Source organism: Caloenas nicobarica, chromosome 30, assembly GCF_036013445.1.
Source record: "Caloenas nicobarica isolate bCalNic1 chromosome 30, bCalNic1.hap1, whole genome shotgun sequence".
NCBI classification, from domain to species: domain Eukaryota; kingdom Metazoa; phylum Chordata; class Aves; order Columbiformes; family Columbidae; genus Caloenas; species Caloenas nicobarica.
This window is the reverse complement of record NC_088274.1, coordinates 2206275-2230340: the sequence shown is the minus strand read 5'-3', so window position 1 is coordinate 2230340 and position 24066 is coordinate 2206275. Positions and strand designations below refer to the sequence as shown.

Genomic DNA, 24066 nt, shown 5'->3' with positions numbered 1-24066 from the left:
TTCCCTGTCAGCACTCACAGACCATCCCACTCTCTGTGCCCTCACCCTGGCCCTACAGATCCCCTGCCTGTTGCAGGGCACTGCCTGGGGGCATCTTCCTGTTTGCAGCTTGGAAAACAGGACAGGTCAGACTAAAGCTGAGGGGTCCAGGAAAGGTGATGCAGGTGCTGTCCACAGCCAGAGGAGTGGTGAAGAGATGTTGTGAGCCTCCTGGGAGATGAACTCATCACTCAGAGTTGCAGTTCAGGAGTCTCAGTGACTTCTTTAAGCATGAGGGTTCATTTTCATTTTATCCTTTTCTGCACCTCTGAACCCTTGGGATATGAAACTGAAAAGAAAGGCTCAGGAAGGCTTCTTATCTGTCTGGTAATCCTTGCATTGATCTTCTCCTTGAGGCATCTACTTGGAAAAAGTCCTGGGGGTGATCTGGAGCTGTGAGCAGCCCTGAATCACACAACTCCCTCTCCACAGCACAAGCTCCCTTCCTGCCCTCATAGGGGTCACTCCTTCCTCCCACAGCACCGTGGGGATCTCCCTGGGCAGGCTGAGCGCTGACCCTGGCAGGCGGCAGAGTCCCTGCCCCGGCACAGCCCTGGGGTGCAGGGACCCTGCTGTGCAGGACAGCCCTGGGCACCTCTGGGTGCTCACCCGGCTTCACAGCTGTTTGAAATTGCCTGACAAAATCCCCGTCCTTATAGATCCCACCAGCTGTGGCTGTGCCAGTTTTTGGAGTTGACTCCATGAGTTCCAGCTGCATTGCCCTGCACCCAGAGACTTACCATGGCAAGGGCTGCAAAGATTTCTCCTCCAGTGAGCTCTCAGTCATCCTCCCAGTCCTGACCACCTTTAACCTCTCTCTGCCTTGTCCGTCTCCCTGAGATCCCCAGGCAGAGCCCTCAGCCCTGCTGCGCTTTGCAGAGGAGCTGCTCCTGGGCAGAGCTGTCTCTCTGCAGCGCTGCCGCTTGCCATGAGCTCCCTCTGTCCCAGGAGCCCAGCCCAGCTCAGCAGCACAGGAGCAGCCCAAGGCGCTTTAATGCCCCCTCTGTTGGCTTTGGTGCTGAGTCCATGAACCTCAGACCCTGGAGGAAGTTGAAGAAACCTCTCAAGAAGTCAAGTCAGATTCAAACTCCAAAGTTTCTCATAATGTTAATGGGTCCCACTGAGGAACACTACTGAGGAACTGACCCCAGCGTCTGGTTAGAGAAGGAAACTGGAGGCGGAGATGACACATCAGGAAAAACAAGGTGAAGGTCTCTGATGATCAGGAAACCTGGATGTGTTTCATTAACCAAAGGGCCAAGCCCTGACCCCCAGCCCTGGGAAGGCAGATCCTATCCCTCCCACGTTGCCCAGGGCTGTTCCTGGGACAGTGTGATGTGGGGCTGTGCAAGGCCAAGGGCAGGACTATGGTCTAACACCTCCCAGGTTCCTGGCTGGGGACAAGGAGGCCATGAGGCCCCTGTGCTGTAAGGACAAGGTGTCTCCTCACAGGCATCGGTGCTAGAGACAACAGCCATAGCTGAGGGGAGAAGGAGCTCATGTCTGTTGGGGGCTTTCAGCCTCTTTACATCCCTTGATCATCTCCACGACAGCCTGTGCTATGGTGTGGCATCACCTGCACCTCTTTCCCTGCAGGCTGGAGACATCCCCCCTGCTGCCCCACCTTGCTCTTGTCTGAGCATCTTCCTTCCTTTGCTGATCTCTCTCCATCCTCCCCAGCTGTTCCTTGAAGCACAAAGCCTTGGGCTGATGCAGACTCCCTCTGGGTGACCGGCTCCACCACAGCACTGCCCTTCCACTCACATTCCTTTCTCCTCATGTCCAGCTGGAACCTACCCACCTGCACTTTGTGGCATTATTTCTTTCTCAAGCTTTTTCCCACTATGAAGAAAACCTCCACCATCTCTGAAACCACCCTTCAAGCACTCTCAGGCTCCTCCTACACTGCTGCTGCCTCCCCAGCGCTGCTGGACCAAAGCAGCCCAGGTCCCTCAGCATCCCACACCATGTGCACAAGGTCCTGAACCCTGCCTTGGCAGAGCCCTACACTCTCCAGTTCCTCCCTAGCTCTCCAAACTGGGAAGCCGCACACTGGCACACACCCGTGTGTGTGGGGTCACACCAGTGCTGAACTGAATGGGATGAGAACTCCAGGTGTCTGGGTCCCCACGCTCCTCCTCATGCAGCCCCGTGTGCAGCTGCCTTGTTCATGGTGAGCGTGCAGCACGGGCTTGTGTGGCGGCCCTTGTAGTGCCCAGGCCCTTCTCCTCAGGGTCCCTGCTCAGCGTGTCAGGTCCTGCTCTGTCCTGATGGATGGGGTTATTCTCCTGCCCCGATAAAGCTTTTTCAGAGCTTTGTGATGGTGGAATCCCAGATTTTCTCAAGGTCTGGACCCTCCCTGGACTGAAATCCATTTGTGGTCAGCTCTTGATGTTTACATACAGATGGCTTATCCTGATGAGGGTGTCTCTCCAAAGATAACAGCATGAGGAGTTTCAGGGCACTACAAATAGCCCCTCCTGGAGAAACTGTGGAGTCTTGAGGGTCTAGTGCTCATCATGCCAGAGGTCTGGACTCCGAGGGGAAGTTGCCCTTTATGTGAGGGAGCAGCAGGAATGTGTGGAGTTCTGCCTGGGGACAGAGAATATCAGCTCAGAGCTGAGGAGTCAGCATGAGAGGGCAGAGCAACGTGGGCAATGTTGTGGTGGGTGGACATCAGCAACAGACTCACTGGAAGAGGAATTAGATGAGGCCTCCTTCAGACAGATGAAAGTAGCCTCATGTTTGCAGGGCTGTGTCCTCATGGCAAACCTAAGATATCCCAATATTTGCAAGGTACCAGCCATCCAGGATGGGCTTGGAGCTCATTGACAACATCTTCCTGGCACGGATGACTGAGGAGTCAGTGAGGTGAGGTGCCCTGTGGGACTTTACACCTACAAACCAGAAAGAGTTGGTCAGGAATGTAACAGTCAGGGATGGGAAAGGAGACTTGAGGCTCCTGGAAGATGATAACAAGGCAAAGAGCAGGATTTCAGGAGAGCAGGCTTTGGCCTGCTGAGGGTATTACTTGGGTCCTATGGGGTATGACCTTGGTGTCTGTAGCATTTTTCCTTTTATATTTCCTCCCTCCTCTCTCCCACCTGCTGTTGTGCAGTGGTTTTTACCCATTATCAAATGCAATATCACAGAGGTGCTGTCAGCATCACTGAGTGTCTCAGATTTGGCAAGGAGTGGGTCCATCTTGGAGCCAGCTGAAATAGGCTCTGTCTGACGTCAGTCAAACTCCTGTTGTTTTCTCCGAGAGGTGACAACTCTAGCACAGCCACACTCAGCCCAGTTCCAAGACTTGGCCATGCAAATCCAATACAGGGTGACAACGTGTTGGATTTTACAAACTTCTTGACCATGAAGAAGAAATGGGAAAGATCTTCTATCAGCAACCAGAGGAAGTCTCCAGTCAATGAGCCGGTTCCTATGGGGAACTGTAATTGCCCTGGCATTCACTGGCCAGGCAAAGTGGCAGGTGCCAACTGTCCAGAGGGTCTTGGGTCAAGTTCTTAACACGGCTGCCTGGTGGGTCAACAAGGGTGATGCTCACCAGGATCTGGAACTGGCAAACAAGTCGAGGATGTGAACATCAGTGTCCACCTTGGCTGGTGTGACCAGGAAACAGTGGGGTCCCAGGCACCAGAGGGGAGGGAGGAAGGCCAGCAGCAGAGCACAGGCTGGTGGGCTCCAGAGGAGAAGACTTTGACATGACTGGGGGCGCTGGTAGAGGTGGTGCCAGTGAAGCAGCTCTGAAAGCTGAAGGAGCTCAGGAAATCTGACAGGCCTTACAGGACAGCCTGCTCTAAGAACGCGAATGATCTCTCTGAGTACCCATGAGAAGTAGCATTTATCTTGTGAGGCTGCTCGTCTGAACTGACGGACCTCCAGGGGAAAAAGGCAACATACAGGAGGTGGGAGCGTGTCGAGCTGTAAAGGAGGAATTTAGAAACGTTTTCCGTTGATGTGGCAATGATGCCTCAGCTGCCGTGGACTTGAAACCTGCAGGGGAGGCTGAGGGCAGCCAGATGAGCTGACGCTGCTTCCTTACAGTAAAATAACCGACCAGGGTAACATGGACCTGCTGCTGGACTTTGTAAGAGTAGAAGCAGAAAGGACTGAGGTACTTCACGGCTTCTTTGCCTCCATCTTCACCAGCAAGGTCTCCTGGGGCTTTGTTCCTGAAGGCAGGAGTCTGGAGAACACCCAGGAGTGGATGTGGCTCAAGTCAGGGGTTACTTGAGCAAACTCAGACACCATGACAGAAAAGGAAATGGGTCATTTCACCAGCTCCCCGAACACAAGTATCGCTGTGCTGTGGCACCTGAGATTCCCAGGAACACCCACCTCTTGGTCCAGAGGAGTGTGACTCCTCTTGAGCTGTCCTGGCCTGTCTCCTCACTCACGTGGTGATTCAGGCACCCACTTTTCTGACATCTTCAATCTTTATCAGGAGACGCTCCAGATCAATATGAACAGGAGACTGCTGAGATCACCTGTTCTGGAAAGGGAGGGAAGGGTGAGCAGGGAAGGAAACAGAAGAAATACTGGTTTATGGCTATTTATTAAGGAAATGCTCTCTGTTTGGCTGTTCCTGAAATCTCTCTAATCACCCACACCAGACTTGAAGCCTTTTGGAAAATGATGCCCAGAGGCTTGGCTTGTAAGAGCATTTTAGATGTTAGTGATCCCTCTGGTGCCATGATCCTGAACTGCAGCTACTGGAAGAATGAACAAAGCTCTAATGAAGTGAAAGGCAGAAGCAAACCCCAAGTTTCTGAAGGTGTTTGGGACCCCACGAAGGGCCATCACTGACACAGCTGTGAAGGAAACAACCAGTCGAGGTCCCTGTCCCTGGAGGCTGGTGAAGGAAAGACTTGGAAACACTGGTTACAGGTAGTGAGGGTGACGCGCGGAAAGTGACCTTACAACCTGTAAGATTGTAAAGCAGGTATGTTTATTTTAGCGCTGGACACATGGGGAAATAATTTTCACCAAAGACGTGCAAATTTCCAGTAGCTGTGAGCTTAGTTAAATACTGTAAAGTGTTATATATTCATGAAAGTTCTAGGAACGCCTATACATATTCATAACCTGTCCCCGAGAAGGTGGTTCTTATTACAATGAGCTCTGGGAAATCATTCCCATAGTCTCCACCCTTGGCCCCTCCTGGTTGCGCCTGCGCAGTGATGGTGGACCGGGGTCATCTTCTCTGTACACGTTCACCTCTGGCCTGGTGTGATGAGTTGGCTGGGACTCAGGCTGCTGAGTTGGTTAGAACTGGCGTATCTCCTGTCCTGTGCCCAAGTTTCAGTTCTCTAATTCACCCAAGGATGTACCCAAGATTTTGTCTCCCTGCAAGGCCTGTAAAGTCATCAATAAACTTTTGTTTCTCTTACACAAGGCTAAGCAAAGCTAGGCAATTGTAATGTGGGTTAAGGGTTCTAAGTGTTGTGAGTTAAGGGTTTGCTCTCTAAGCGTTAGCTCCTTGAGTGTTAGTTCTCTAAGTATTAATTAGTTACGTGTTAATTAGTTAATTCCCTGTATCAGTCCTCTCTTTTCTAAGACGTTAGTAAATTCTTTTACTAATATGATGATTCTTTATGTTTTCTCTGACCACAGGTAAGAAGGGTACTTCTACCTGAGAAAACCCATCTCTATCCTTCAAAGAACAAACAGATCTTAACGTTAATGCAAAAGTCAGGCTCCTGGTGTTTGTCCGCCATGCTGCTAAGCTCTTTTGGGGCAGCTGGCAATCATATGGCTGCTGCTCCAGCAGAAACGGCATCTTTTGGGCTGCGTTGGGAGCTTGCGTTCTTTGGCGTGGTAACCCTGCTCACTGCAGTTGTAGCATTTGTCTCCTCTTTTGGGTTTCTTCTTGCTGATGTAGTAAGTGCCGCCTGGGCCCATAAGGACCAGAAGGACTAAAAGGACCAAAAGGTCTAGGTCCAGAAGGACCAAAACATGTCAAGGTGGATGTAACCTAATTTCTTTGATAGAATTTCAGGAATACTTTGGTTAATTATCACAAACTTAAAACTGTCTCCTGCAGAAGTGGGCAATGTAACATATACATTCTGATTGGTTTGATTCCAAAGCACCAATTTAAAGTGTCCCCCCGTGGTTTTATTCAGATTTTGCCCATGCCGATTTTCATCCCACCCATGTGCTAAGGCTATGAGCATAAGAAATACAATTTTCCAGGTTGCACCTAGGTTACCCTTCATAGTGCTTTGCAGGCTTTCTTCACTTCAGAATGATGGATCCAGGCGTTCTGTTCTTTAATCTTGATAGCAGTGAAGGATGTCAGGAGGACTTGAAATGGCCCTTCCTATTGTGGTTCCAAAGTCTTTTCTGCAAGAGACTTCACATACACATAATCTCCCAGGCGGATGTTATGTACTGCCCCATCCAAACTCCTGCTCTGAGTCCCAAACACGTTTCCCAGTTTTGTTAAGTTGTTTACCCAATGTCACCAGATAAGAAGTCATAATTTCATCCCTTATTTGTGTAGACATTCCCTTCTGTACTCTATAGGGTCTCCCACACTGGATTTCAGAAGGACTTAACCCTTCCTTTGCTCTTGGCCTTCTTCATATATGCAAGAGGGCCAAAGGCAAAGATTGAGGCCAAGCTAAGTTCACCTCCTGCCCCAGTTTTACAATTTGTTGTTTAATTGGATGATGCATTTTTTCTACCTGGCCACTGGATTGAGGACAGCAAGGGGTATGTAGCTGCCAGTCTATTCCCAAATGCTGACTGACTTGCTGTATAACTTTTGAAATAAAATATGGCCCTCTATCAGAGGATATGGCAGCTGGAACTCCAAACCTTGGGATTATTTCTTGTGCTAATGTTCTGGTTACCTCCCGAGCTTTTGCTGTTCTGGTAGGGAATGCTTCTGGCCAACCTGAAAAGGTATCAATCAGTACCAACAAATATCGGTACCCTCCTTTTCTTGGGAGTTCCGACAAATCAATTTGCCATTGTTGCCCAGGTCCTTTTCCTTTCCCAATTTGACCTATTTCTGGCTTGGGTGTATTTTTGGGATTAGTCTGGAGGCAAAGATCACATTGGTGTGTCACCTGTCTTATGGTAGTATACAAATTTCTAGCTATTATTTTCTGATCAAACGTTTATATAGTGCTTCTGCTCCCCAATGTCCCCTTCTGTGCTCTTCCCTTACTAAAGGCCAAACTAAATAGGAGGGAACAATAAGTTTTCCTTGTGGGGTGTGAGCCCACCCTCCCTTATCATATGATCCTTCTAAATCTATAATAAGTTTCCGGTCTTCCTTAGTATACTCTGGCTTACCTTCCAAAGAGACCTGCCCATTGGGGACCAGGGCACTTTCTATTTTTACCTTTTGCTTAGCTGCCAATTTTGCCTCTCTGTCTGCCAACTCATTTGCTTTTTCCAATTCTGAGCTCACTTTCTGGTGTGCCTTGATATGCATGATTGCGACCTTCTTAGGAAGTTGCTGCCTCCAATAATTTCAATATCTCATTTGCATGTTTGATATATTTGCCTTGAGAGTTCAAGAGTCCTCTTTCTTTCCAAATTGCTCCGTGCGCATGCACGATCCTAAAAGCATACTTAGAGTCCATATAAAAGTTCACAGTTTTACCTTGAGCTAGTTCCAGATCACAAGTAAGGGTGATTATTTCTGCCTTTTGTGCGGAAGTACTTCTAGGCAGAGGTCCAGATTCCATCACTTCGTGGCCAGTCGTTATAGCATGACCAGCATGCCTTTCACTGTTCAGGATATAGCTGCTTCAGTCCGTAAAGCAGTCCTCAGTGTTTTCCATAGAATTGTCCTTTAGATCAGGTCAGCTGGAGTATGTTGCTTCGATGGTTTCCAGGCAATCGTGATGAACTGGTTCTCCGATGTTACCACTGAGGAAAGAAGCTGGGTTCACAATGTTAGTGACGATGATTTCTACATCATTCTGTTCCACCATTATAGCCTGATATTTAAGAAATCTTTGCGGGGAAAACCAATGTCCCCCTTTTGCTTCCAAAACTGTAGACACCGTGTGGGATACTAGCACAGTCATCTTCTGACCCATGGTAAATTTCCGGGCCTCCTGTATGTTCAGTACCACCGCTGCAACTGCCCATAGGCATCCAGGCCACTTCTTTGCAGTTGCGTCTAATTGTTTGGAGAAATAGGCCACTTCTCGTCGGTACGGGCCAAGATCCTGTGCCAGTATACCCAAGGCTATTCCCTGCTCCTCGTGAGAGAATAGAAAAAATGGTTTACTCACATCTGGGAGTCCTAAAGCAGGGGCTGACATCAAAGCCTTACCAAGTTCTTCAAAGGCTCGTGTAGCTTCTTTATTCCATTGTAGGTGTTTCTGTTCTGTGAGGTCCAGGTTATGCACATCTCCTTTGTTCTAGTAGCGATCAAAATATCATCCACATATTGTAGCATCTGTCCTTCATCAGACGGGGCTTCCCAAGATTCAAGATCTTTAGCAAGTTGATTTCCAAATATTGTCGGGCTGTTCTTAAATCCTTGTGGCAACACCATCCATGTGAGCTGTGTTTTACATAAATATTGTCTGGCTGGCTTCATGGAGAGGGAGGCAAAAAAAGGCATCCTTTAAATCTAAAGCAGTAAACCAAATCAGGGTTAATACAGTCAGAATGGTGTATGGGTTTGCTACCACTGGGTAGAGATCCTCTGTTATTTTGTTTATAACCCGATTTGCAGGAATTTCTCTATCACCGTCCGAATTCCCTCTCTGTCCTCCCTTTTCAAAGGGTATTGTTTTATCCTTACCAGTTTTTGTACTTCTTTGATTTTTACCTCGACAGGTGCAGCAATTTGGCCCTTCCAGGTACATCAGTAGCCCATACCCTGGGATACACTTGGTTCATGACTTCTTCAATAATATTGCCTTCTGTGGGAATAGTTCACAGAATCACACAGAATCACAGAATGTTAGGGATTGGAAGGGACCTCAAAAGATCATCTAGTCCAATCCCCCTGCCAGGGCAGGAACACCTAGGTGAGGTTACATAGAAAGGCGTCCAGGTGGGTTTTGAATGTCTCCGGAGAAGGAGACTCCACAACCTCCCTGGGCAGCCTGTTCCAGTGTTCCGTCACCCTCACTGAGAAGAAGTTTCTTCTCAAATTTAAGTGGAACCTCTTGTGTTCCAGCTTGAACCCATTACCCCTTGTCTTACTGTTGGTTGTCACTGAGAAGAGCCTGGCTCCATCCGCGTGACACTCACCCTTTATATATTTATAAACATTGATGAGGTCACCCCTCAGTCTCCTCTTCTCCAAGCTAAAGAGACCCAGCTCCCTCAGCCTTTCCTCATAAGGGAGATGCTCCACTCCCTTAATCATCTTTGTGGCCCTGCGCTGGACTCTCTCCAGCAGTTCCCTGCCCTTCTTGAACTGAGGGGCCCAGAACTGGACACAATATTCCAGAAGAGGTCTCACCAGGGCAGAGTAGAGGGGAAGGAGAACCTCTCTCGACCTACTAACCACCCCCCTTCTAATACACCCCAGGATGCCATTGGCCTTCTTGGCCACAAGGGCACAGTGCTGGCTCATGGTCACCCTGCTGTCCCCCAGGACCCCCAGGTCCCTTTCCCCTACACTGCTCTCTAACAGGTCATTCCCCAACCTATACTGGAACCTGGAGTTGTTCCTGCCCAGATGTAAGACTCTACATTTTCCCTTGTTATATTTCATTAAATTTTTCCCCGACCAACTCTCTAGCCTGTCCAGATCTCACTGGATGGCAGCACAGCCTTCTGGCGTGTCAGCCACTCCTCCCAGCTTGGTGTCGTCAGCAAACTTGCTGATAGTACACTCAATTCCCTCATCCAAATTGTTGATGAATATATTGAATAGTTTTGGTCCCAGGACTGACCCTTGAGGCACTCCACTAGATACAGGCCTCCAACCAGACTCTGCCCCATTGACCACGACTCTCTGGCTTCTCTCCTTCAGCCAGTTTGCGGTCCACCTCACTACCCGATCATCCAGTCCACACTTCCTCAGTTTTGCCGTGAGGATGCTGTGGGAGACGGTGTCAAATGCTTTGCTGAAGTCAAGGTAGACCACATCCACTGCTCTGCCATCGTCAATCCACCTTGTTACATCTTCATAAAAGGCTATGGGGTTGGTCAAACACGACTTCCCCTTGGTGAAGCCATGTTGACTGTCCCTGATGACCCTCTTATCCTTGATATGTCTTAAGATGGCACCAAGGATAAGGTGTTCCATCACTTTCCCAGGGATGGAGGTGAGGCTGACCGGTCTATAGTTGCCCGGGTTCTCCTTCTTGCCCTTTTTGAAGACCGGAGTGCCATTTGCTTTCCTCCAGTCCTCAGGCACCTCTCCCGTTTCCCAAGACTTGGCAAAGATGACGGAGACCGGTCCAGCAATGACTTCAGCCAGCTCCCTCAGCACCCGCGGGTGCATCCCATCTGGACCCATGGATTTATGGATGTCCAGATTGATTAACTGGTCCCTAACCCAGTCCTCATCAGCTGAGGCAAACTCCTCCATTGCCCTGCCTTCCTCTGGGGCCTCAGGGGTACGGGGCTCCTCAGGACAGCCTCCGGCTACCAGGGTTCTGTCAGGTGTCCACATCTGAGCTGGCCTCATGGACTCCTTATGCACCCAGGGATGCTCACAGACAGAGTCTGTCCCTTTCACACATAGAGGCAGGAGTCACAGTGCCTCTCTGGCCTCCTGTTGCCACTCCCAAGGGACGGGAGACACCTCAGCCCTGTGGTGTGTCCCCCTGCTCTGCACTCATCTGAGATGTCCCACGTCATGAGGAATGGACACGGGGACCTCAGTTAAAGGAAGCACATCCCAGGGCTGCATTCAGGTGATTTCCCATGGGGTGTTCCTCCCAATATGAAGTGACCTCAAGGCCTTCTTTGTGCCACAGGCCTTCATGGAACCCCAAGGAATAGTTGATGGTGTTTGTGCTCACTCGTGTTCATGTCACATCACATACATGATGTGCGTGCTCATATCTCATCTTTACAATACAAACTTGGACTGCTGAACTATTCATTCAGTGTCCATCCATGGAGGGAAAAACAACCTCTGTGGGGAGAAGCCAGTGCTGGAAATGGTGGCTGTGAGGGGCCAGTGCATGATGATTGACCTGAGGCTCCTTCCTCAGGGTGTCCAGTGCACATGGCACAGCCCAGACCCTGCTCTGCTGGTCCTGCAGGTCTCTGGCAGGAGGCCTGGCTGTGAGAGGACACTGCTGTGTGCCCAGCCCTGCACACACACACTGTTCAGCTGTACACTGGTGTTTCAACCTGCAGGCTGCTTTCTTGTGCATGTTCTTAAGAGAAACTTGAAAAAGACCTAAGCCTTCAGGCACTGCCCTGTGAACATCACTTTTCTTTACAGAAGTACTATTACGGAGGCCAGCTCTGTCACAGCAGTGCCCATTGCCTGTCCCTGCCTGCGCTCACAGGACTCACACACAGCAGGACGGTGACCAGGCTGCCAGAGCACTCAGGCCTTGCACCAACACAAGGGGTGAGAAGGAGAGTGTGGGAGTGGAACGAGAACAGCTCTGGAAGGCCAAGCGCTGCTGCTCCCTGGCAGTGCTGCCAGGCTGGACTCTTTTCCCCTCCTCCCACCCACACAGGAATTTTCCCTGAACCTCCAAGTAGGCCTTGGAGGAAGGATATAGTGAAAAACAAGTTACTACAGGAATGTTTATTTTGTTTAAGAGACAAGGAGAGCACGGCTCCTCATTTACATAGCCAGTGGTTGTAAAAGAAAAGCAGAGAGAGAACTAGAAAGGGCATGACAACATTATCACAATAAAAAACCAACCAGTAACAGAAAATCCAGATGACAGGCTAGGCCTGCAATTAGCTACATTAAAACTCTTATGTAGAAGCAGATGGGCAGTTTATTGCTTCAGAAAACAGTAAGATATGAGTTTCCACAGGGCACCCTTGAGCTCCTGGTTCCTCATGCTGTAGATGAGGGGGTTCACTGCTGGAGGCAGCACTGTGTACAGGACAGACACCACCAGATCCAGAGAAGGGGAAGAGATGGAGGGGGGCTTCAGGTAGGCAAACATGACAGTGCTGACAAACAGGGAGACCACGGCCAGGTGAGGGAGGCACATAGAAAAGGCTTTGTGCCGTCCCTGCTCAGAGGGGATCCTCAGCACGGCCCTCAAGATCTGCACATAGGACAGCACAATGAAAACAAAACAGCCAAAAGTTAAACAGACAGTACCTACAAGAAGCCCAACTTCCCTGATGTAGGCATCTGAGCAGGAGAGCTTGAGGATCTGGGGGATTTCACAGAAGAACTGGTCCAGGGCATTGCCCTTGCACAGTGGCAGTGAAAATGTATTGGCCGTGTGCAGCAGAGCAGTGAGAAACCCAGTGGCCCAGGCAGCTGCTGCCGTGTGGCCACAAGCTCTGCTGCCCAGGAGGGTCCCGTAGTGCAGGGGTTTGCAGATGACAATGTAGCGGTCGTAGGACATGATGGTGAGGAGACAATATTCTGCTGTACCACAGAAAAAGGAAAAAAAGACCTGTGCAGCACATCCTGTGTAGGAAATGGCGCACGTGTCCTGGAGGGAATTGGCCATGGATTTGGGTACAGTGGTGGAGATGAAGCCCAGGTCAAGGAGGGCGAGGTTGAGCAGGAAGAAGTACATGGGGGTGTGCACGTGCTGGTCACAGGCTGTGGTGGTGATGATGAGGCCGTTGCCCAGGAGGGCAGCCAGGTAGATGCTCAGGAAGAGCCAGAAGTGCAAGAGCTGCAGCTCCCGTGTGTCTGAGAATGCCAGGAGGAGGAACTGGGTGATGGAGCTGCCATTGGACATTTGCTTTTCCTGAGCATGGGGCAGTGTCATGAGAAAAAAAAAAAAGACAGTGAGAAGCCAGGGGAAAGTCCTCTGACTATAATCAAACCAACTCCCATAGACCCTCACCTGTTACACACAGACACCCTTTTCTTTTTCTAGGAGAACTTTCTTCAGCACTGTGGCTGGAGCCCTGCTTGGTGCTGGCCAAATGTGCAACCAAAAGCAGGGCCTCTGCCCATGGGCTCTCGCTAAGTCAGCCCAGCCCTAATGAAGTGCAGTCAGGGAACGGTGGGGACTGTCCTGGTTCTGCTAACATAGAAGGGCTGTCAGCACTTGCATTCCCAGTGATAAGTAACAGAGAGGGTGAATGAAGTTTAGGAGTTCCAGGGTTTTTACACCTCCCCCCATGGTCACTGCAGATTTTGTTGGGTGTCATAAACCCTCAGCATTTCTACTGTGCTCAGGGAGAACAGAGCGAGTCCTGCAAAGCAAGAGAATGCCTGTGGGTCAGTGCAGAGTGAGGGCAGCTGCTCTGTCCCTCTGTCTTGCTCCCAGCTGCCCTGGGCTGGCAGCTTTCTGAGATGGAGGCTGATCACACTGCCATGCTACCCTGAAAAGCCACCAGGCACTGCTGAGAGCAGAAGGATGCACCTCAGGCCACAACATGACTAAACCTTTCCCAAGGTCTCAGTACCCCGCATTTACTCCAGAACACACATGGCTCATTCCCCAGCCCCACAGACTGCATTGCCCACACCCCACAGGGCAGAGGAAAGCTGGGACACGTGTTCCCATGGACACAGCTGCAGGAAAGGATCCACAAGATCAGGCTGTGACTGCAGCTGAAACTCCCATCCCCAGAGAGCCTGACAGCAAGAACCAGATCACAACAGCAGCGACCCAGAGCAGTGGAGCAAGAAGGAAAATGCGGTGAGGGTGGGTCTGAGAGAGGCCAGGGCAGGGGCAGCCGGGCACTCAGACAGCGTCACCCTTCCCCAGCTGTGCAGCCACCTCCCACACACCAACATTGCCAGGCAGCTGCTCTCAGCCCCTGTGCTCTGCAGAGGGAACTGGAGCTCTGGCTGCACAGGAGCTGGTTCATGCCTTGGAGCCCCCGGCCCTGAGGGCAGAGGCTTTGCTGGGTGGGAGAGGAGGCGAGGGGGCTGCTCACAGGAGGGATCTGCATTGGAGGGCTTCGTACAGAGTTTCCCGCATTCTCCCTCCTACAACATTTCTGTTTTCATTTTCCTCTCCTTCCCAGATCATATCCTTGCTGCAGGGAGATTTTCCTCCTGGGAGGTGTTTCCCTGTCCATGTCTTTTCCCTGTCAGCACCCACAGACCATCCCACCCTCTGTGCCCTCACCCTGGCCCTACAGATCCTGCCTGTTTGCAGGGCACTGCCTGGGGGCATCTTCCTGTTTCTTGCATGGAAAACAGGACAGGTCAGCCTCAGGCTGGTGGGTTCAGCAGAGGTGGTGCTGCTGCTGTCCATAGGCAGAGGAGTGGCTGAAGGGATGTTCCGAGTCTTCTGGCAGATGTGCTGATCACTCAGAGTTGCAGTGCAGGAGTCTCAGTGACTTGTTAAAACTTGAGACCTCCTTCTGCATTTATCCTTTCCTACACCTCCCTCCCCCCAGTCTTGGAAGAGGAAACTGAAAGGACAGACTCAGGAAAGCTCGTTATATCTACACTAATAACTCCATAGACCTTCTCCTTGAAACCTCCAGTTGGAAGTAGTCTGCAGTGAGCTGGAGCTGTGAGCAGCCCTGACCCACGGAGAACCCAGCAGCAGAAGGACCCTGCCCTGCCGGGGGTCGTTCCTTCCCCCCACAGCTTCTCCCCTCAGTGTTGTTGGGATCTCCCCGGGCAGGCTGAGCGCTGACCCTGGCAGGCGGCAGAGTCCCTGCCCCGGCACAGCCCTGGGGTGCAGGGACCCTGCTCTGCAGGACAGCCCTGGGCACCCCTGGGTGCTCCCCCTGCAGTCACCCTCAGCAGAAGGTGCCATCATGCCCTTTCCCACTGACAGGGCAGCAGGGAAGCTCTGCTCTGGAGTGTGTTCTGCTCTACAACAGAGATAGTGTGAGAGAGACCTGACAGATCCTGCAAACTGTGTCATGTGCCAGCTTTAGGAGATCCCTCCAGGAAATGCAGCTGCATTGTCCTACATGCAGAGACTTACCGTGTTAGGACTGTTAAGATTTGTCTCTCAATGAGCCCTCAGCAACGTACCACCTACATTGCCTTTCCCCTCTCTGTGCCTGGCTCCTCTCCCCTCGGTGCTGCAGGCAGAGCCCTCAGCCCTGCTGCGCTTTGCAGAGGAGCTGCTCCTGGGCAGAGCTGTCTCTCTGCAGCGCTGCCGCTTGACATGAGCTCCCTCTGTCCCAGGAGCCCAGCCCAGCTCAGCAGCACAGGAGCAGCCCATGATGTCCCTTTCTCTGGCCCCTCGCGGCTCCCTCCAGGAGTCCCTGGGACTCCAGGGGAACAGCCTTTGAAACAATCTCAGGTAATCAGTGATGTAGATTTTCTCTCTTCTGCACAGAGACTTCCTTCCAGCATTGTGTTCTTTGTATTTAAAAATAAATTGGTATGAGAATCATCTTTTCTTCTCCCGTCATTCGACAGGACACAAGGAATGTTACAGGAAATGATCTAATTTCTCCAAGCTGGGGGAGGAATATCTTCAGTTGAGGGAATTTAGCCATTTGATTCTGATTTTATACTCCTAGGAGTAGAGAGACATTCAGCAATCTTTGGCCATGTCATGTCAGTGCTCTGAAGCAAAGCCTTTGCACACATGGGCTCTTGGACACTTGGTACCAGGTTTCCTTGGGGCAGGTCAGAGCTGGGCTGGTGCCACAGCTGGAGTGGTTCAGCCCAGATGTGAGGCAATGTCCTCAGCCAGGGACCTGACTGGCTGAGCTGGAGCTGTCAGTGTTGCAGACAGAGCTGCAACACGGACAGAATAAACTGCCAAGGCAGGGTGGCAGAAATTAGTTCGTCTGGTCTTCTAGGACATCAGCCTCCAAGCACAGCAACAGTCCAGATCAAAACTCGGTCTAGACGTGTAAGGCAATACAAGGAACAGTTAATAAAAAAATAAAGACACGGGGTGGCCACTGATGAAATTAATAAGGGAAAGAGTTGAGAATTTCTTTGTCCTCTTGTCCTCCATCTTCACCAGCAAGGTCTCTCTGGACTCTGTGACTGGAGGCAGAACAACCAGCAGTGGATGGAGATCAAGTCAGGAGTCACTGGCACTGACTTAATCCTTTCCAATCTGTGGGACAGGAGGGGCAGCATCCCAGGAGCTGAGACAGCAGGACCATGTCACAGTGAGGCCACTCTCCACCATCTTGGAAAGCTCATGGAGACTGGGGGGACTCCCTGACCACTGGCAGCTCTCACACATTGTGTGCACTTCTCAGAAATGGCCAATGGGTGAGAAGGAGAACTAAGGGCTGTGCCCCAGAACATGTCCACTGGGACCCCATTTCGGGGTGTCTGGAAGAGAAGGTGACGGGGTTTACCCAGGGCAGGTTGTGTCTATCCATCCTCTTTGCTTCCTGTGAGGAAAGGACAGGGTTGCAGGACGTGGGGAGAGCAGTGGTGGTCTGTTACCTGGCAGTCAGCAAGGCATTCAGCATCATCCCCCACAATATTCTTGTGTCCAAGGAAGGATAATAGGATCTGCATCGGTGTGTAAGTAGATGCGTAAAAACAATCTCGATAGTTGGGCTTGGAAAGGTGCTATAGAAAGGGAGAAACTTCCCAATCCTGAGGACAGTCAAGCACTGGAAGCTGTTTCCCAGGAGTGCACATCCACATTACCCCAGAAAGTGTCCAAGATGTGTTTGGATAAAGCCCTGAGTAATCTGGTCTGACCCTGCTTTGAGCAGGAGGTTGGTCAAGACACCTCCTGAGGTCTCATCCAGCCTGAACGAGGCTGTCCTTTCATCCCCTTCATGTGTTCAATTTAGGAAGAGCTCTCAGGATCTCTCTGACTAGAGGAATAATTCACATGAGGTCCAGGGCTGCTTTAAAAGTGCCCCCAAACAGTTCTGACCACATCTTGTGCATCCCTTTTCATTTGCCCTAACCTAGCATCTTCTTTTTTGCTATGTCCTCATGCCCACCTTGTTGTCCAAGTCTTTGCTTCACCAGCCTCCAGGGACAGGGACCTCGACTGGTTGTTTCCTTCACAGCTGTGTCAGTGATGGCCCTTCGTGGGGTCCCAAACACCCTCAGAAACTTGGGGTTTGCTTCTGCCTTTCACTTCATTAGAGCTTTGTTCATTCTCTCAGTAGCTGCAGTTCAGGATCACAGCACCAGAGGGCTCACTAATATCTAAAATGCCCTTTCATGGCAATCCTCTGTGCATCATTTTCCAAAGGGCTTCAAGTCTGGTGTGGGTGATTAGAGAGATTTCAGGAACAGCCAAACAGAGAGCATTTCCATAATAAATAGCTATAAACCAGTATTTCTTCTGTTTCCTTCCCTGCTCGTCCTTCCCTCCCTTTCCAGAACAGGTGGTCTCAGCAGTCTCCTGTTCATATTGATCTGGAGCGTCTCCTGATAAAGATTGAAGATGTCAGAAAAGTGGGTGCTTAAATCACCTCGTGAGTCAGGAGACAGGCCAGGACAGCTCAAGAGGAGTCACACTCCTCTGGACCAAGAGGTGGGTGTTTTTGGGAATGTCAGGTGCCACAGCACAGCGATACTTGTGTTCAGGGAGCTGGTGAAATGACCCATTTCCTTTTCTGTCATGGTGTCTGAGTTTGCTCAATTAACCCCTGACTTGAGCCCCATCCACTCCTGGGTGTTCTCCAGACTTCTGCCTTCAGGAACAAAGCCCCAGCAGACCTTGCTGGTGAAGATGGAGGCAAAGAAGCCGTGAAGTACCTCAGTCCTGTCTGCTTCTACTCTTACGAAGTCCAGCAGCAGGTCCATGTTACCCTGGTTGATTATTTTACCGTAAGGAAGCAGTGTCAGCTCATCTGGCTGCCCTCAGCCTCCCCTGCAGGTTTCAAGTCCACGGCAGCTGTGGCATCATCGCCACATCAATGGAAAACGTTTCTAAATTCCTCCTTTACAGCTCGACACGCTCCCACCTCCTGTGTGTTGCCTTTTGGCCCTGGAGGTCCGTCGGTTCAGATGAGCAGCCTCACAAGATAAATGCTACTTCTTGTAGGTACTCAGAGAGATCATTCGCGTTCTTAGAGCAGGCTGTCCTGTAAGGCCTGTCAGATTTCCTGAGCTCCTTCAGCCTTCAGAGCTGCTTCCCTGGCACCACCTCTATCAGCACCCCCAGTCATGTCAAAGTCTTCTCCTCTGGAGCCCACCAGCCTGTGCTCTGCTGCTGGCCTTCCTCCCTCCCCTCTGGTGCCTGGGACCCCACTGTTTCTGGTCACACCAGCCAAGGTGGACACTGATGTTCACATCCTCGACCAGCTCTGCCTTGTTTGCCAGTTCCAGATCCAGGTGAGCATCACCCTCGTTGACCCACCAGGCAGACATGTTAAGAACTTGGCCCAAGATCCTCTGTACTGTTGGCACCTGCTGCTTTGCCTGGCCAGTGAATACCAGGGCAATTACAGTTCCCCATAGGAACCTGCTCATTGACTGGAGACTTCCTCTGGTTGCTGATAGAACATCTTTTCCATTTCTTCTTCATGGTCAAGGAGTTTGTAAAATCCAACACGTTGTCACCCTGTATTGGGTTTACATGGCCAAGTCTTGGAACTGGGCTGAGTGTGGCTGTGCTACAGTTGTCACCTCTCGGAGAAAAAAACAGGAGTTTGACTGATGTCAGACAGAGCCGATTTCAGCTGGCTCCAAGATGGACCCACTCCTTGACAAATCTGAGCCACTCGGTGATGCTGACAGCACCTCTGTGATATTGTATTTGAGAAAGGGTAAAAAACGCTGCACAACAGCAGGTGGGAGAGAGGAGGGAGGAAATGTGAGAGAAAACACGCTACAGACACCAAGGTCATACCCCATAGGACCCAAGTAGTACCCTCCGCAGGCCAAAGCCTGCTCTCCTGAAATCCTGCTCTTTGCCTTGTTATCATCTTCCAGGAGCCTCAACTCTTCTTTCTCATCCCTGACTGCTACATCCCTGACCAACTCTTTCTGGTTTGTAGGTGGGAAGTCCCACAGGGCAGCTCACCTCACTGACTCCTCAGTCACCCGTGTCAGGAAGATGTTGTCAATGAGCTCCAAACTCCTCCTGCATGGCTGGTACCTTGCAGATATTGAGATATCTTAGGTCTGCTGTGAAGAAATGGCCCTGCAAACATGAGACTTCTTTCATGTGTCTGAAGGAGGCCTCATCTAATTCCTCTTCCTCATCAGTGAGTCTGTAGCTGATGTCCACCCACCACAACATTGCCCATGTTGTTCCGCCCTCTCATGCTGACTCCTCAGCTCTTCAGCTGATATTCTCTGTCCCCAGGCAGAACTCCACACATTCCTACTGCTCCCTCACATAAAGGGCAACTTCCCCTCGGAGTCCAGACCTCTGGCATGATGAGCACCAGACCCCCAAGATCCCCCAGTTTCTCCAGGAGGGGCTATTTGTAGTGCCCTGAAACTCCTCATGCTGTTATCTTTGGAGAGACACCCTCATCAGGATAAGCCATCTGCAGGTAAACATCAAGAGCTGACCACAAAAGGATCTTCAGTCCAAGGAGGGTCCAGACCTTGAGAAACTTTGGGATTCCACCATCCAAAAGCTCTGCAGGAGCTTTATGGGGGCAGGAGAATAACCCCATCCAGCAGGACAGAGCAGGACCTGACACGCTGAGCAGTGACCCTGAGGAGAAGGGCCTGGGCACTACAAGGGCCGCCACACAAGCCCATGCTGCACGCTCACCATGAACAAGGCAGCTGCACACGGGGCTGCATGAGGAGGAGCGTGGGGACCCAGACACCTGGAGTTCTCATCCCATTCGGTTCAGCACTGGTGTGAACCCACGCACACGGGTGTGTGCCAGTGTGCGGCTTCCCAGTTTGGAGAGCTAGGGAGGAACTGAAGAGTGTAGGGCTCTGCCAAGGCAGGGTTCAGGACCTTGTGCACATGGTGTGGGATGCTGAGGGACCTGGGCTGCTTTGGCCCAGCAGCGCTGGGGAGGCTGCAGCAGTGTAGGAGGAGCCTGAGAGTGCTTGAAGGGTGGTTTCAGACATGGTGGAGGTTTTCTTCATAGTGGGAAAGAGCATGAGAAAGAACTAATGCCACAAAGTTTAGCTTTGGTGGTTCCAGCTCGACATGCAGAGAAAGGAATGTGAGCGGAAGGGCAGTGCTGTGGTGGAGCAGGTCACCCAGAGGGAGTCTGCATCAGCCCAAGGCTTTGTGCTTCAAGGAACAGCTGGGGAGGATGGAGAGAGATCAGCAAAGGAAGGAAGATGCTCAGTCAAGAGCAAGGTGGGGCAGCAGGGGGAATGTCTCCAGCCTGCAGGGAAAGAGGTGCAGGTCATGCCACAGCATAGCACAGGCTGTCGTGGAGATGATCACGGATGTAAAGAGGCTGAAAGCCCCCAACAGACATGAGCTCCTTCTCCCCTCAGCTATGGCTGTTGTCTCCACCTCTGATGCCTGTGAGGAGACACCTTGTCCTTACAGCACAGGGGCCTCATGGCCTCCTTGTCCCCAGCCAGGAACCTGGGAGGTGTTGGACCATAGTCCTGCCCTTGGCCTTGCACAGCCCCACATCACACTGTCCCAGGAACAGCCCTGGGCAATGTGGGAGGGACAGGATCTGCCTTCCAAGGGTTGGGGGTCAAGGCTTGGCCCTTTGGTTAATGAAACACAACCAGGTTTCCTGATCATCAGAGAGACCTTCACCTTGTTTTTCCTGACCTGTCATCTTTGCCTCCAGTTTCCTTCTCTAACCAGACGCTGGGGTCAGTTCCTCAGTAGTGTTCCTCAGTGGGACCCATTAACATTATAAGAAACTTTGGAGTTTGAATGAGACTTTGACTTCTTGAGAGGTTTCTTCAACTTCCTCTCTGTGTCTGAGGTTCATGGACTCAGCGCCAAAGCCACCAGAGGGATCATTAAAGCACCTTGGGCTGTTCCTGTGCTGCTGAGCTGGGCTGGGCTCCTGGGACAGAGGGAGCTCATGGCAAGCGGCAGCGCTGCAGAGAGACAGCTCTGCCCAGGAGCAGCTCCTCTGCAAAGTGCAGCAGGGCTGAGGGCTCTGCCTGGGGATCTCAGGGAGGCGAGCGAGGCAGAGAGAGGTTAAAGGTGGTCAGGACTGGAAGGATGACTGAGAGCTCACTGGAGGAGAAATCTTTGCAGCCCTTGCCATGGTAAGTCTCTGGGTGCAGGGCAATGCAGCTGTACGTCCTGGAGGCATCTCCTAAAGTTAGCACAGGCACAATTTGTGGGATCTGTAAGGAGGGGCCTCTTGTTCAAGCAATGTTGAACAGCTGTGAAGCAGGGTGAGCATACAGGTGTTTCCAGGGCTGTCCTGCAGAGCAGGGTCCCTGCACCCCAGGGCTGTGCCAGGGCAGGGGCTCTGCCGCCTGCCAGGGTCAGCGCTCAGCCTGCCTGGGGAGATCCCCATGGCACTGTGGGGAGAAGCTGTGGGAGGAAGGAGTAACCCCTATGAGGGCAGGAAGGGAGCTTGTGCTGTGGAGAGGGAGCTGTGTGGGTCAGGGCTGCTCACAGCTCCAGATCACCCCCAAGACTTTTTCCAAGTAGATGCCTCAAGGAGAAGATCAATGCAAGGATTACCAGACAGATAAGAAGCCTTCCTGAGCCTTTCTTTTCAGTTTCCTATCCCAAGGTTTGAGAGGAGCAGAAAAGGATAAAATGAAAATGAGCCCTCATTCTTAAAGAAGTCAGTGAGAGTCCTGAATGGCAACTTTGAGCGATGAGTACATCTGCCAGAAGGCTCATAACATCCCTTCACCACTCCTCTGGCTGTGGGCAGCACCTGCATCACCTTTGCTGGACCCCTCAGCTTTAGTCTGATTTGTCTTGTTTTCCAAGCTGCAAACAGGAAGATGCCCCCAGGCAGTGCCCTGCAACAGGCAGGGCATCTGTAGAGCCAGGGTGAGGGCACAGAGGGTGGGATGGAGTATGTGAGCACTGACAGGGAAAAGACATGACAACATGGCAAGACCTCCCAGGGGGAGAATCTCTAGGCAGCAGGGAAATGATCAGAAATTCGAGGAAACTAAACCCGGAATTGTTATAGGAGGGAAAACACAGAAAACTCCCTGTGATCCCCCACAGTGCAGATCCCTCCTCTGAGCAGCCCCCTCGCCTCCTCTCCCACCCAGCAAAGCCTCTGCCCTCAGGGCTGGGGGCTCCAAGGCATGAAGCAGCTCCTGTGCAGCCAGAGCTCCAGTTCCCTCTGCAGAGCACAGGGGCTGAGAGCAGCTGCCCGGCAATGCTGGTGTGTGGGAGGTGGCTGCACAGCTGGGGAAGGGTGACGCTGTCTGAGTGCCCGGCTGCCTCTGCCCTGGCCTCTCTCACACCCACCCTCACCGCATTTTCCTTCTTGCTCCACTGCTCTGGGTCACTGTCGTTGTGATCTTGTTCTTGCTGTCAGGCTCTCTGGGGATGGGAGTTTCAGCTGCACAGTCACAGCCTGATCTTGTGGGTCCTTTCCTGCAGGTGTGTCCATGGGAACACGTGTCCCAGCTTTCCTCTGCCCTGTGGGGTGTGGGCAATGCAGTCTGTGGGGCTGCAGAATGAGCTGAATCTCTCTGAATCAAACGCCGTCATTACAACACTTGGACATATCCTTCAGGTGTCCTTCCAAGCTGGGAGCTTTGCTCCAGGATGCAAACCTGTCCTACAGCATCTTTGTGTTTTCTGAAAGGCACACAGAGAAACGCAGAGTTGCTACAGCAGAGAAAATGCTGTCGGGTTTGTGCAATGTGCCATGTGTGTCTTGGGCTAAACGTGAGATGCTGAGACCTTAGGTAAGGGTGAGACATCTTGTGGTTCCATCTGACAAAGCTGAACCCCAGGACTGGCCCCTGCCCCCGTTCCATGACCCCCTGCTGCAGAGCAGGGCTGACTCCTGGGCAGCCAGCGGGCACAGGCCCTGCTCCTCACGGCACCTCCAGCCAGCACCACCCAGGGCTCAGCCACGGAGCTGAAGGAAGGTCTGGAAAAGGACAAGGGGGTGTGGAGCAGGGGAGGGTGTGTGAGAAATGGATTTGATTTTGCTCAGAGAAGTTTCTGCTAATGTGTCGCTTTCATTCCCTCCTCTGACAGTGTCCATGCCCATCGGCAGCAAGTGTCCAACAGCAGCTCCATCACCCAGTTCCTCCTCCTGGCGTTCACAGACAGACGGGAGCTGCAGCTCTTGCACTTCTGGCTCTTCCTGGGCATCTACCTGGCTGCCCTCCTGGGCAACGGCCTCATCATCACCACCATAGCCTGTGACCAGCACCTGCACACCCCCATGTACTTCTTCCTGCTCAACCTCTCCTTCCTCGACTTGGGCTGCATCTCCACCACTGTCCCCAAATCCATGGCCAATTCCCTCTGGGACACCAGGGACATCTCTTACCAAGGTTGTGTTTCTCAGGTCTTTCTCCTTTTATTTGCAATATCAGCAGAGTGTGCCCTTCTCACTGTCATGTCCTATGACCGTTACGTTGCCGTCTGCAAACCCCTGCACTACGGGACCCTCCTGGACAGCAGAGCTTGTGTCCACATGGCAGCAGCTGCCTGGGCCAGTGGGTTTGTCTATGCTGGGATGCACACAACTAATACATTTTCACTGCCACTGTGCAAGGGCAATGCCCTGGACCAGTTCTTCTGTGAAATCCCCCAGATCCTCAAGCTCTCCTGCTCGCACTCCTACCTCAGGGAATTTGGGCTTCTTGGTTTCAGTGGTTTTCTGGTTTTGGGAAGTTTTATTTTCATCCTGCTGTCCTATGTGCAGATCTTCAGGGCTGTGCTGAGAATCCCCTCTGAGCAGGGATGGCACAAAGCTTTTTCCACGTGCCTCCCTCACCTGGCTGTGATCTCTCTGTTTATCAGCACTGGTGCATTTGCCTACCTAAAACACCACTCCATCTCCTCCCCATCCCTGGATCTGGTGGTGTCTGTTCTGTACTCAGTGGTACCTCCGACACTGAACCCCCTCATCTACAGCTTGAGGAACCAGGAGCTCAAGGATGCTCTTAGGAAGCTGATGACTGGATGTTTTCAGCAGCCATAG

At 51.6% G+C, this 24066-nt stretch overlaps 1 protein-coding gene across 1 annotated transcript; it reads left to right on the top strand.

Annotated features, from left to right (window-relative positions):
• Window positions 1-2851: 2851 nt before the first annotated feature.
• LOC135999852 (olfactory receptor 14A16-like) lies at window positions 2852-24066 on the top strand. Its single transcript, XM_065653425.1, has 2 exons — window positions 2852-2910; window positions 23112-24066. The coding sequence occupies exons 1-2, from the start codon at window positions 2852-2854 to the stop codon at window positions 24064-24066; spliced, it is 1014 nt and encodes a 337-aa protein (XP_065509497.1).

What these genes read in the sequence shown, in the direction of transcription:
- LOC135999852 (XM_065653425.1), top strand. Translation starts at nt 2,852, where the DNA reads ATGGGCTTGGAGCTCATTGACAACATCTTCCTGGCACGGATGACTGAG. An exon ending in ATGACTGAGGAGTCAGTGAG is followed by an intron (nt 2,911 to 23,111) that starts GTGAGGTGCCCT and finishes CTCCTCTGACAG; the next exon opens with TGTCCATGCCCATCGGCAGC.